The sequence below is a fragment of the Puntigrus tetrazona genome, chromosome 18, assembly GCF_018831695.1.
Source record: "Puntigrus tetrazona isolate hp1 chromosome 18, ASM1883169v1, whole genome shotgun sequence".
NCBI lineage: Eukaryota > Metazoa > Chordata > Actinopteri > Cypriniformes > Cyprinidae > Puntigrus > Puntigrus tetrazona.
Genome location: NC_056716.1, coordinates 23612134 through 23625666, shown reverse-complemented (window position 1 = coordinate 23625666; position 13533 = coordinate 23612134). Strand labels below are relative to the sequence as shown.

Genomic DNA, 13533 nt, shown 5'->3' with positions numbered 1-13533 from the left:
AGTCTGAATGGCAGGATCAGAGCTTTAAGCACAAGAAACCCTGCGGATTGAACAGCTTGTGATCCCTGTTTCACCTTGAGAGTTAAAGCTGTGATCTCACTCGTTTACGAAAAGCAGGCTTGAAAGACGCAGATCTGGCTAATTTAATATAAATTTGTCAAAAATGATGTCTTTTTACTGACTGACAGACATCTCAGACTCATCTGTCAAGTTTATAATGATACAATAATACACTAAAAACATTAAAATATAGTTCACCAAAACTATAAAAAAAAAAAGCTACAACCTCATGTAGTTCCAAACCTGAAGTGTATATTCTTCTGTAAAACACAGAAGTAGCCACCCCTTTTCATACAACGAAAAAATATAGTGAAATTCTCATTTTTTGGTGATGTATATCCAAAAATCACAAATAATATGATGGAATAAAACAATCACAAAGTTTGCCGCGGAATGCCTTGGTCTTGATCTCTAAAATATTCTTTGCTCACAAGTTCACAGAAGTCAAGGCTGAGTCAGCACTCAGCTGAAATCCTCTCAAGTTGCTGACACTTGACTATGTATTATTCTATCTCTTTTATCAAATCCTGAGAAAAAAAAATGGTTCAGGTTGAGAGTTCAAAAGCCCGGGAGCTTACAAAGCCCTTAAGCAGAGCTCTGGAGGACACATCACAGCAGTTACCTGCTTTGTAGACTGTATTCAAAAAGAGTTTAGCTAGAAACTCCAAACGATATAATATAATATTTTTGCTATTATTGCCTTTTTTCTCAAACATACTGTATGCAAGTCAGTATGCAGTGGGTCAAACATTATTTAGTTTTTCTCGAGATCTTGACTTACTTTAAGCCTAAGGAGGGCTTCCAAACTTTTAAAAACATTTGGTACCACCATCTGGTACATACTGCACCTTCAAAATTGACATGAAATGGAAATTGCTATCATCAGGGATAGAATGTATTGTTGTAGTTGCAGTCTCAGGTCAATGAAGTGTTCTTTATGTGAACCTTAAGTAAACCTTAAGTTTGGTCAATTGTAGCACACAGTGTTACACAAACCCTTAAAACTCATCAGAACCATCTCTGGACCTTACAAAGACATCAGCACTGCAACAGGCAATCTTCTGTCCTCAGATAACCAGTTACTTAGAGAGAATTACAAGCTCACCCAGTCATTTTCTCTTGTCAGTCGAGCTGATACAGTAGCTGTTCCTCCTCCCACACTTTTTTTTCAGTCGCTCTGTGGCACGAGCTAAGCCATCCAGATCTCTTGAGTGCTGTCTCGAAATCACTTTTGATGTTCAAAACTACGATGCATGAAACTATAAAAGGCCTATGAAGTAATTAAGAAGCTTTTTCACTTGTGGAGCTAAAATGCCATGCCTGTGTGTACCTCAGGGGACTGAGTAAACCTGAATGCATCTTGACAAATGAAAGGGTGGAAAGCAATTCAAGTCATTTGATGAAAAACTTCAGGGAAATATAACCACGACAGCCTTACGCTTTTTATTTTGCCTGCTTTATTAGTTTCGTAGCGCTTTTTGAAAATCTATTCCGATGTCTGTCAAAGCTGTTGGGAGGTCGGGATGGAAATAAGACAATGAAGCACATTTAATTTACAACACATTTATACTTGGCTTTCTTATGATATCTAAATCTAAGGGATTGAGGCTGCCCAGGTGGGCCCGTGAGACCTATTGATTACGTCGTGTGGTGGTCTGTATGTGCACAGTTTGTTCATGCCGTTCTCTCCTTTCATACAGCACCTCTACACCTGCCACCTCATAAATGTCAAACCCACACCGTTCGCCTCGAAGACATTCTGCTATTGATTTCTTTCCTTCATTTCTCGACTCAAAAGAGGCTGCCATGACCTTATTCCTTCCTCTATTAATGCAACGCACGTATGCCTCCATAAAACCTCTTTTACTGAGCGGGAATGTTGTGAGATTTTAGCAGACGGCTTATGGACTTCCCCTCTCAGCTTTAAACCTGGGTTTACAAGACATACCTCCTCTATTAATGTATTTCATGCAACATTATTATACTTGTACACGGATGGGATCAAGCCCCTCAAAGACTACAACTCTGATTTTACTAGCAGAGAAAAACAGATGTGATTTTTAAATACAGAAATTAATGAAAGAGGGAAAAAAATCTATCTATCTATCTATCTATCTATCTATCTATCTATCTATCTATCTATCTATCTATCTATCTATCTATCTATCTATCTATCTATCTATCTATCTATCAGAACACAAAGTAGATATGTGTTAGAAATACTTTTATTCAGTAAAGATGCATTTAATTGATTAAAAGTGACAGTAAAGATGTCAATGTTACAAAATATTTAGATTAGCTTTGGCATCACAGAAAAAAATATTAGGCCACATTAATAATTAATGTACAATTTCACTATTAAACGTATTATTTATTTAAATTATTATTAATATTATTTTTTTCATTTAGGAAATTGGAAATAAAAGTGTCACTTTCACTACATTTCGAGTTTACAGAAAAAAAGCTTTTCTAAGGAGGTCACAAAGATTTCTTAGAGATTTCATTAAATATTTTAGAGCAAAAAAAAGAGTACTGCTTCTCCACCTCTCTGTCATCTTTTTCTCTCTCTCTATTTTATAATTAAAAGAAAACATAAAAACAACTTGTTTTCTCCACACTTTTGTGCTTCTGATCTTTCATCACAATATGTATTAATTAACTGAATTTTGTCTGTGAACGTTTGCCATACATGTCCTCAAGTGATTTGTATGAAAACTTTTGTTTAGGCTTACAGTCAGTGTTTGGTGCTTGAACATCAGTGTCATTCATCTATAATTAATCTGATTTTAAACATTACTCATGGGTAAGGTTAGGTTTAGGTGTAGAGATATTATCCAGACTTAACTTTTGGATTAAAATGTTGTTCCAGGAACACACTGAACTCGTACTATGTACTAAACCTTACAACTTCCAAAAAAATACCACTATTTTTCAACTATTTGAACAGATGACTGACTGAGTCATTGAAAATTCCTTTCTGACACAATTACTTTTTTTTTTAACAGCAATGGGACACATGATTGGGGTGGTGACAGTGTCAGAAAACTGCTCACCACTATCCCAAAAGCCCAGGTGGTGCCACGCTCACCAAACCCGCCAGGATCTGAGATCAATATTCAATCAAAGCGTTCAGGCCCTAAAGCAAATGTGCACTCAGGCAGCAATCCTCTCGGATATGCACATATACTGCAAAAGTGGGACACAAATAATAAAAAATAAAGTGAGACTTGAATGCGTTAGGCTGAGAACAGAAAGAGCAGTTGTTTTGGGATATTAATGTCCACTTCTTTGTCCAGGCAAGCCTGTCTGGTATATTTTAAAATAAGCAAGACTAGGAAGAATCTCATACCAGGTACTAAACAATCTCCAGTCTTTCCTTTAAAATGTATCTTCTTGCAGCTCGTCACACTGAATAGCGAGCGGTAATGGACAGGAAGAAGGGAGGCACCTGGAGGACATGGGGAGATCATGGACCAAAGGATTAGAAGTGTCAAAAGCTGTTCTCTCCGCTGTATTTTGTAACTAGCATCTGAAATGACACTTGAAGAAAGAGTGACTATTTCTGCTTCTTAGATGAGTGTACGTTACTGACATCTAAGCTCGCTTCACAAAGACACTTGATCCTTAATCCTGAGACTTTCACCCATATAACACTTCCACAAGCACCCAAAAGCATCTGTCTGCTATTTAATGGTCAATTTAAAGAGATTATAAATTGAGAGAAAGTGGTTAAAAACAGTCATTTATATATGTATGGTATGGCTGCAGAACATTTTCTTTTCTTCTTTCGCATGCATCATTTTCTACAAATAACAAACATACAGCATTGATTCATTTAAACCTTCTTTTGAACACAAATTAAATCGAAGCTATACATTTTCACCTTTTATAAACCAGTCTTATAAATGTTTATAAATGTTTTAGAAATTCATTCAACTTTAACTGATTTTGATTTTTTTGCATTGCCCTCCCGAACTGATCTCTGGTACTTGTGTGACAAAAATAAATAATGTACACTTACGGCTTGTACAGCTTAAATAGTTTGAACACTTATTGGGGACCCCAAGAGGTTTGTAGAGGACCCCTAGTGGGCCCCAGGTCTGTTGATTTGATTTTAGACCATCTGGCATTACATAGCATCTTAAAATCCAGTTATATTTATGTTAAACCACTGACCCACTAAATTTGTGTTTCAGGCTCAACTACAAAAAGCAAAGTGGATGTCAATCCTTCTTAGACTGAACAAATTACATCTGTACTGCAACCAGCAGCGAAAGATCCTACATTTACCCTATAACTGCCAAGCCATGATAACAAGATTACACAACTAGAAAAGCAAGAAAAACCTGCTTCAATTTTTTCCAAAGAGCTTTAAAAGCCAGCGCTTCTAAAACAATTATCTCATCTGGAAATGTACCAGCGGAAGAGTGAAAGGAAGATAACCAGGCCTGGAGCTCTGGGAGCCCCGGGGCTTTAAAATAGCATCGGCCATCAAAGACAAGGGACAACGAGACAGGGAGATGGGCCGAGATTGGTTTTCTTGTGTCTTGCACGCTCTGTCTGCTTTTATTCCTCACTGGGAGAAGTAAGAGAAAGAGTGAGGGACAGATAATCAAGTGCGGGCGTGTGGCAGGCTGCTGGATTGTGGGTAGAGGAAAGAGCAGAAGCTCTTTAATAGATTAGAAGCGCTCGTGTAGCGGAACCCCCACAGGGAGCCCACGGCCAACCCGCCACTCATGTCTGGGGCAGCTCCCTCCTGTCCTTTCACAGCGCCCTGAAACTCCGCGAGTGCCTTTGCCATTTGCATCGCAAGCCCCAGGACTATAAACAAGCAAAGAGGCAAAAGTGAATGAGAGAATAAAGGGGAAAAAAATCCATTTGAATGGTGCGTAATGATGCAATTTAGCTTTGAAATGATGCAGGCTAGCACATTGACTTCAAGTGTGCTGATGTGATTTACACTGAATTCATGAAATATATTCAAACGATGGAGTGTTTGGAGGGTATCAAATCATAAACTCAAGGAGACTCTGCTGGAAAATCCAGCTTAAGCTAGTAGTGGTGTTTTGAAACATGCTATCTAGTTGGCTGGTTCATTAGCTGGTTCCATATCAACCACTCTAGGTAATTTTTAATCGCAGTGACAAATGAGGCAGAAAATTCTCAAAATATTTTCTTTATTATGCTAGATGCATAAATGGAAGCATAAAATGTATAAATAACTGTAATGAAATACTGATGACATACCATATTAACCCGAATATAAGATGACCTCCTTTTTTCAGATATACTTTTTGGAAATAGGCTTTTTGAAAGCCAAATCTTGCATTTTACTAAGAAAAACTTTGTTTTTATTTTGTTTAAACACCGCATCCATAGGGGCTGCCATTTTTGTTTCGCAGGCTATGTAACATCAGAGCGCGGAACTGAGAGTACATCGTTCTAGTACGAGTTCACGGGTGGAAAGTCACGGGTTTGACTGCCATTCTAGTGCCATTCTAGTTGGAAAAACACAGGTTATGGGTTGCCTGGAATGCAGCAAAACATGATAATCACGACACATGCCGCTGCCACCTTTTTTGTTTTCACTTGCGATCTTTACAAAACACATTGGCCGTTTCTCAAATGGAAGGCTGCATCCTCAGGATGACGCATTTGTAGGCTGCATTCGTCATCAAGCCTGGTTTATTTCAGTTAACTGAGCATTATATTCGTGAGCCATAAGCATAATACAACAATTTACACTTATTTAAGAATAATGGTCAAACTTCTAACTTAACATTCTAAATTAAGATCTTCTTTATGACGTATGCAGCCTACAAATGCAACCTCTTCCGTTTGAGAAATGGCCATTGCATTACATATTTCATGACACTTGATTCACACGTATTTGGGGGTGTATTACTGACTTGATAAAATTTAGACCCTGAATATAAGACGGCTGTGTTTTTTCAGATGTATTTCTAGTAAAAAAATTGTCTTATATTCGGGTCAATGCAGTAATTGCTTACTGTAGTCTGTGGTGTTTAGTAGATAAATTTAAAGATAGACAAATAGGGCAGTGGCAATGCAATGGCACTTTTGCACTCTGTACTCTGAATGACTTTCGTACTCTGAGCAACAGCTCATCCAGCTGCATTATGTGGGATGCAGATGGCACCTTGAACACCTGTATATTCCTCACGGGGTATATTTGTGTAAAACCAGCGAAAAGGAACTCTCATGTGATAGACACAGCTGGGATAAAATCACACAGGAGGTGAAAGCGAATACACAAGGCAGGTGACAATTAAGCAACATCACTTGCATAGTGCGCTGCTATTTAGAACAACTGCCTGACATATTGCAACAGTTCAATAAAAAATAAATTAGCATTAAGTAATATTATTAACTAAAATATCCTATATAGCCACAAAAGTGTTCAATAACTCATTTATCTATTTCTTTCTTAGTCTAGTACTGGAGTTTTCCTTCAACACAAACAATTCAGAGCACAGTTCAGTATTAGTCCATAATATGGCAGTCAGCATGGGATTGATCGACAGATAATGAGGCATTGTGGGATTGAAAAGCTGCTCGGCAGCAGGGAGCAGGGGTCATCCTGTGAGAGCTCTGTGAGGGAGACATTGGCGCTGGGAAATCCTAATGGCACAGACATCATGCCATTATGCTACAAATTACCTGCCGGCATTAGTGTCACCCTCGGCCCAATCATTTTCTAGCCAAGATCAATCCGAGCTGGGGTCTAGCCGGCCCTCCTCGGGGGCCTGTCCTGGCAATTAGCTATTGATTTTTTTAGCCTTTTATTTTCTGAGGCCGACGCTCCGCCGGCTCCACGCCACTTTCTCAGAGCTGCCACATCAGGCCGGAGGCTGAGATGGCGAACGGTCCTGTCAGGAGGTGAGGATATACAGGCAGAGCAGCAGGTAGTCACCAACCTCTGCCACGGCGCTGAACATCACTGATTACAGCGGCCTGAATGGGTCAGTGCTGTTGACAGACCACCTGAGCTATGGCACAACCTGCACGCCTTTTATTTATTTATTTTTATTTATTTGATTTGTTTTTGACAGAATGAGTATCATCATGGTATTACATCAAATCCATTTTATCTATCACATGTCTTCTTTCAGCCATACAGTGGACTGTCTCGGGCCAAATTTGTATTTGTTCCAAAATAAAATAAATTAAAAATTATATTTATTTTCGTTTTATACGCTTTTATAATATCAATAAATATATTTCAGCAATTATAATACCACAGAGTATAATTTTACTAATAATACAATACATTTTCTTTCCACAATTTGCTTGCACAATTATTTATTTTTATTTAATATAAGCATATTTTTAAATTGTATGTTCAAAACTCATATTCTAATATTCTGGTTCTATTGAGAGTATTTGTGGCAAAATATTGAATATTAAAATATTTAAATAAAGAGCCATTAATTTCTTCTGGTATCAGTCAGTGCTTCTCTCTGTTTGATTGTCTGTATTGCCTGTTATCTTAGCTGATAAGGACAAAGTTATTTCTTTTTTATGTGTGCTCTGAAGGAGAAGGACGGGTTGAAATTATTTTCCGAAGTAATCGACACAATGCCAACTATGCTGTAAATACAGCTTAACTTGTATTGAACCTGGAACGTTCCTCTGAGCCGCTGAAAATCACAGGTGCAATGAAGAACCCAGGAAGCCTTTTATAGACTTCACAAACAGAAAAACCAAAGAACAGACAAGAGGAAAGGCAACTGAGAAATGAAGATATTTTTCCCCAACAAAAATAGCCTGTAGAAATAGAGAGAGAGGGAGAAGAAAGAGAGAAAGAGAGAAAGAGAGCGAGTGAATAAAGGCCTGCCAGAAGTCTAGCTGTTTGCTCAGTTATCACCACGCACAGAAATGTCAGAGTGCTGCTGTGTTTCCCCCTATAGGCAACTGTCCTCCCAATTCAGAACAAAATAAACATTTCGCACGACACGCGCAAAGGAGTGAGGACGGAGGTAGGGAGGAGCCTGCGGAGAAAGAGAGAAAAGAAGGATACATTCAAACCATAAGTTCATTACTGCCACCATCAACATTGGCCCAATTTACTTTCCTAATGCATGCTCCTGGTTTTATTGGCTCTTATTACATAGAGAGTCTCTGGAACTGAAAAACAGGTGGGACTCTCAAACTGATCAAATAATGTCTATCTATCTATCAGGTGTTGTTACAGCCATACAGTGGACTGTCTCAGGCCAAATTTGTATTTTTCCAACATAAAATGAATAAATAACATTTTTGCCATGCTCATTTATCATAACATAAAATAGTAATATTGTAAATTATTTCACAAATGAAAATAACCCAAAAATATTATATGTTTTAAAATAGTTTAAGTTTATTCTTGTGACAGCAAATTTTCAGCAGCCATTCCTCTAGTCTCCCGTGCCACATTATCCTTGAGAAATCATTCTAATATTCAGATTTGCTGCTCAAAGACAGCAAGAGATCAAGATAATAGGATAATGTTGAATTCAGTTTTGCTGCTTAATATTTTTATAGAAATCTTGTAAGATTTTTACATGTACATTTAGCAGCTTTTATCCAAAGCGACTTGGATAAAGTCTTGGATAAGTCTTGGAGCTGCCAGCCCCATACTCTACTATTTGAGTTACAGTAAAGCCCAAAGATTCTTTGATGAATAAAATGTTTGAAGGTTTATTTGAAATAGAAGTAGTTTTGTAACAATGTGAAAGTCCACCATCTATAGAGCCTTGCCCTACTTTTTTTCCTACTGAATGTCGTTTCACTCAGCGGTTCATCTTGACTTGGCACTTTATCACACTGTCAGCAGTAAACACGTGTACACACGTGCATGAAGTCGCACAGCCTTGCAACTTGTTGAAAAGGCAGCTTGCAGAAAGCTTCACTAATCAGGCGCCACGCTGAGCTCTTTAATTTCTAACCTGTGCCAGCGGTCATGCTGATTAAAGCAGGTGGGGGGTAGGGGCAGAATATCTTAAACCTGAGACCCGAGTGGGAGGCCCATGACTGTTGGTTCCAGTGCTGATTAATGTAGGCTTCTTTAAAAAGCTCTCAATTCCCATTTTTCATTTCCTCTCCGGACACACACTGGCAAAGTCTTGCGCCTAACAGGGCCTTTGAAAAGAGGCGTTAAAAAAGCAATACACATTCATCCTCCCTTTGCCAGGCGCTCAGGAGAGTTCGACATAGCGGAGGAGGCACGCTGTGCACATCTGCAACCCGTACATACACAAGCCTAAAGAGGAGAGAGGAAGTCACCGGAAAAAAGCCCAGCCCCTGCTGCGTGCACCTGCACCCACAATGCACTGCACACATGCTCCTTGAGTGGAACAGTGACAATGGCAATCTGAACAGGACACGACGCTTCGAAAATGATGAAAGCGACTTGTTTGATTAATATGAAAGATAATGGAACTATAGAAAGCACCCCTTTTATTGCCGAACAGTGTGAAGCTTTTTAAATGATCAATTTTAAATTTATTCTAAGGAAAATGGCTATAATTGAGAGGCAATAGACACTAAAATGGATCTACTCTCAATAAATCACGCATCTTCTCCATTAAGGTATTTTAAAAGGTGATAGACATGCCAATGAAAAAGTAGCAAAGAATAAGAGCCAAAAAAATAAATTAACTTAAAAGAGGCACTCAGTCCTGATGGTAATAAAGTGTATTTATATAAGAGAGTGAAACTTTTTTTATTATTATTAAGGGAAATGCACTACGGACTCAAGGTATATTTATATGCCTTATTTTTCTTTCTTAGTATTATACATGTTATAGAAAGAAATATATACATACCATATATATATATATATATACACACACATATGCTGTAAATATATGTGTATATGTGTAAATATATATATACTGTATATATATATATATATATATATATATATATATATATATATATATATATATATATATATATATATATATATGCATGTATTTATTTGTATTTATTTTGCATTTTTTATAATTATTGCAATCTACCTATTATATAGAACAAGACACAGCTTTCTATATATAGACACACTCTCTGACTAAAGCCAATGGAACAGTGCTAGGCCTGTGGGTGTTTATCTTCTCCTGGTCGCATGAAGGTCTTAGTTTAATTTCATTAAGTCTTTCAGGCAAATTTCATTTCCTCTTTTGACGATTAGATAAACCCACTTTGCTTAACTAAGTTACAGCAACTCTGGAAGCGGGTGGAAAGTTTCCCACTGTTAGGGACTCTCATCTCCTTTCCCCCTAACTCTCTCCCGACTGAGCACACATCACCATTCCAGAGCTAAATGTATCCACAAACAGGCACGTCGTATCCACCTACTCTACCTGCGAGGAACTGTTAGGAGCTGATCCGGGATCAGTTCATCCTGTCCTCATCACTGATGTCTGAGGCTGGTGTCTGTTTGTTTATGTTGCAATGAAAGCAGCGCAGCCCACTCTTGACAGAGAAAAAGATTCGATATGATCTCTCCTGTCCTATTACGCTCGCCATTCTCATTGATTTAGAATTCACATGCTCGTTTGAGCTATGTTTAATTGTTTGTGGGGGGTATTTTTGGTGCGAGTGTGGGTGACGAAGGTTGGCGAAACCCTTTTTTTAAAATGTCTGAAACCACGTTTCTTGTGTCTCCATGCTGACAGGCCGTAAAAACCACAAAAAAAAAGTAAGTGGAAAAGAAAGAAGCAAAGTGCTGTGATGGAATTGAAGCAGAATCATGGGAAAAATGATGGAAGGATTGAGAAATGGAAGTGCAGTACTGAGGCCTCTAAGGACGGGGTTGTGTCTCAATGAATTTCTTATTTCTGGAGGGCACGGGACTGAAGAGAGTGTCATGCAGTTTGCAAATGGTCCAATTCTTTTTTGATTTATCAGACACATCATGAAAACAATGTAGCATTCTCTTGTGGCGAGATAAACGCCGGCTGCCATTTGTGAGGGATGCTCACGATTAGCTCGCTGAAGATATCTCTGTGGCGCGCGGTGTGAACATACACGCTCAGAGATAATGTGTTTGCTCATTAGGGATGACTTCAAAAATATACTACTTTTTTTTTTTAAATAAAACATGTCATTTTTGCTTTATAGCTATTCTTTTGCAAATGCTTTAGATGTCGTGATGTAAAATATATTGCTTGTGCTGCATTCTTTCAGAAATAACTTTTTTATTTATTTTGAAGTATTATATCATATGTATTATATTATATTATATGATATTGTATTACATTATATTATATCATATATTTTCTGAAGAGAATTGCCTATGCAAGACTCACAGGTGGTTGCTAACTTGAGAAAAGAAAAGAAAAGAACAGTTTTTAGGTTAAACGTTCAGGCTCACTGAAATTGATTTGTCTATCTATCTATCTATCTATCTATCTATCTATCTATCTATCTATCTATCTATCTATCTATCTATCTATCTAATTTTTTAGTCAGCATTGCCATCACACACACACACACACACCTAAAAAGTCACATAGTCTTTAAAAAATCATTGTAATATGCTGAATTGGTGCATTAGTAATAGTAATGTCTTCTTCTTATTATTATTATTATTAGTAGTAGTAGTAGTAATAGTATTATACAAAATATTTACTTTTAAATGATTTTATAAAACATTTTTCAGAATTTTTGAAAAAAAAAAATATTTCTTGTCACTTTTGATCAATTTACTGCATCCTTTTTAATTGAAAGAAAAAAAAAAAATTAAATAATAATAACATAAAATACACTAAGCTAGAAAGGAAAAGAGATCATTTAGTTTTTTCAAAGGCTGAATTGATTTCATTGTGGTCAACACAAACCATGCTTATCTTCATTGCTAATGAAACCTCATATCTGACACAGGAAAAACACATTCATTCAAAGTAACAGTATACATCTTTCCAACCAGCCAAGAAAATCTGAAATCATTTTAAATGTTTAGAACTGTCAACCTTAAGTATGCACCAGAATAAAGGAGATTCAAACCCATCTAATGAGGCACCACAAAAAGTAATAAACCTTATCATCCACAGATTACAGTATGTTCCTATATGTTCAAACCATAACACATATTCTCTCCAATCAGTGTTATCAAAGACTTTTAGACCCTTAGCCAACTCTGATCTCGACTTTCTTCTTCCAGTAATCAGTTCCCTAGACATATCCATTCCAACCGCAAGAGCATGAGCACTGTTAGGTCAGAGAAGAGTACCTGTGGGGGAGCCCTCCAGAACCTCCCCAGAGTAACGCGGCTCCTTGAACACCGGACGGTTGTCATTCTGGTCAATAACAGACACGTCCAGGTCTACTGGTCCCTCTACCAATCTGCCACTTAGGTCAGTGGTGGATACCTGGAGCTGTGAGAGAAAGAGGAGGAGAACAAAAAGGAAAGATTCAGCTGTTTCTGCCAGTAATTGACAGAGGGAAATAAAGGTTGCTTTCAGTGGCAGGCAATTGAGATTTCACTCGCAATGTGAGATGACTGGCAAACAGTTTAATCTTAAAATAACACCTGAAGAAAACTTTTGACTTGATGACAGGATTTAATAAAACATTAACTTCATGTGTTGCCAGCTGAAGAAACAGAAATGTACCATGTTTAAGAACAATCACCAGAGATGTTTTATACTTCACGCTGTTCTCTCTCTTTCTTTTCTTTCACCATTTGCACATTGATATGACACAGTGGGGTGTTTTTTTTTTACTTTTTAATGTTAAAAATACACTTTTTACGAAATTACAAGTTTATATCATTTGCATACTATCGGTATCACCAGAGCCGCCGTGAATTAATGCCATTTCTACCTCAGCCGTAATCATTCATTTTGGATGGAATTTAAATTTGCTGTATTTTAAAATAAAATACATATCTTTGTCTTTAGGCTAATTTCATACTCAGCTTTTGAATTGAACCTAAATTAAAAATGACTGAATGGCACTTTCCTGCTTCATGAATTTGATAAAACTGCAATTTTATTGGAAAATGACACACAGTAACAATATCTAGTTTCAACTGAAGCGTAATTTTAATTAAACGAATTGATTGGAAAAATAGTTTTGCATAAAAACAAACAACCTTGGTGACACTCCTTAAAGCCTTTAAGTATAATATATTATGAAGGTTTATTAAAGGGTATAATTGATTACAATTGTTAATAATGTGTGTTTAAATACACTATATATTGTAACATATAATTATAAACAAATAAGTGCAACAATGAATTGATTAGTATTCTGTGGTTATAATTATTAATGAGATTGTACAATGCATTAAAAAGTGCATTACAAGGAATAATTAATCCATTCAAACACTGTAAAGTAAAGTGTTACCAAAAACTGATGACCATGCTTTAATTTCTATAAAAATGTGTATAATTAGTACATACTGACATGGAATATATAATAACATAATAAAATTGGCAGCAACTGTAGAAACAACTAGACATACAG

The 13533-nt window shown here is 37.0% G+C and overlaps 1 protein-coding gene across 1 annotated transcript in view; it reads right to left on the bottom strand.

The window, feature by feature from the left end:
• Nucleotides 1-13533, bottom strand: part of cdh13 (cadherin 13, H-cadherin (heart)) — a 262775-nt gene that overhangs the window by 111182 nt on the left and 138060 nt on the right. Inside the window, 1 exon segment of the mRNA XM_043216624.1 lies at nt 12296-12440. Coding sequence (XP_043072559.1) covers nt 12296-12440 — 145 coding nt within the window.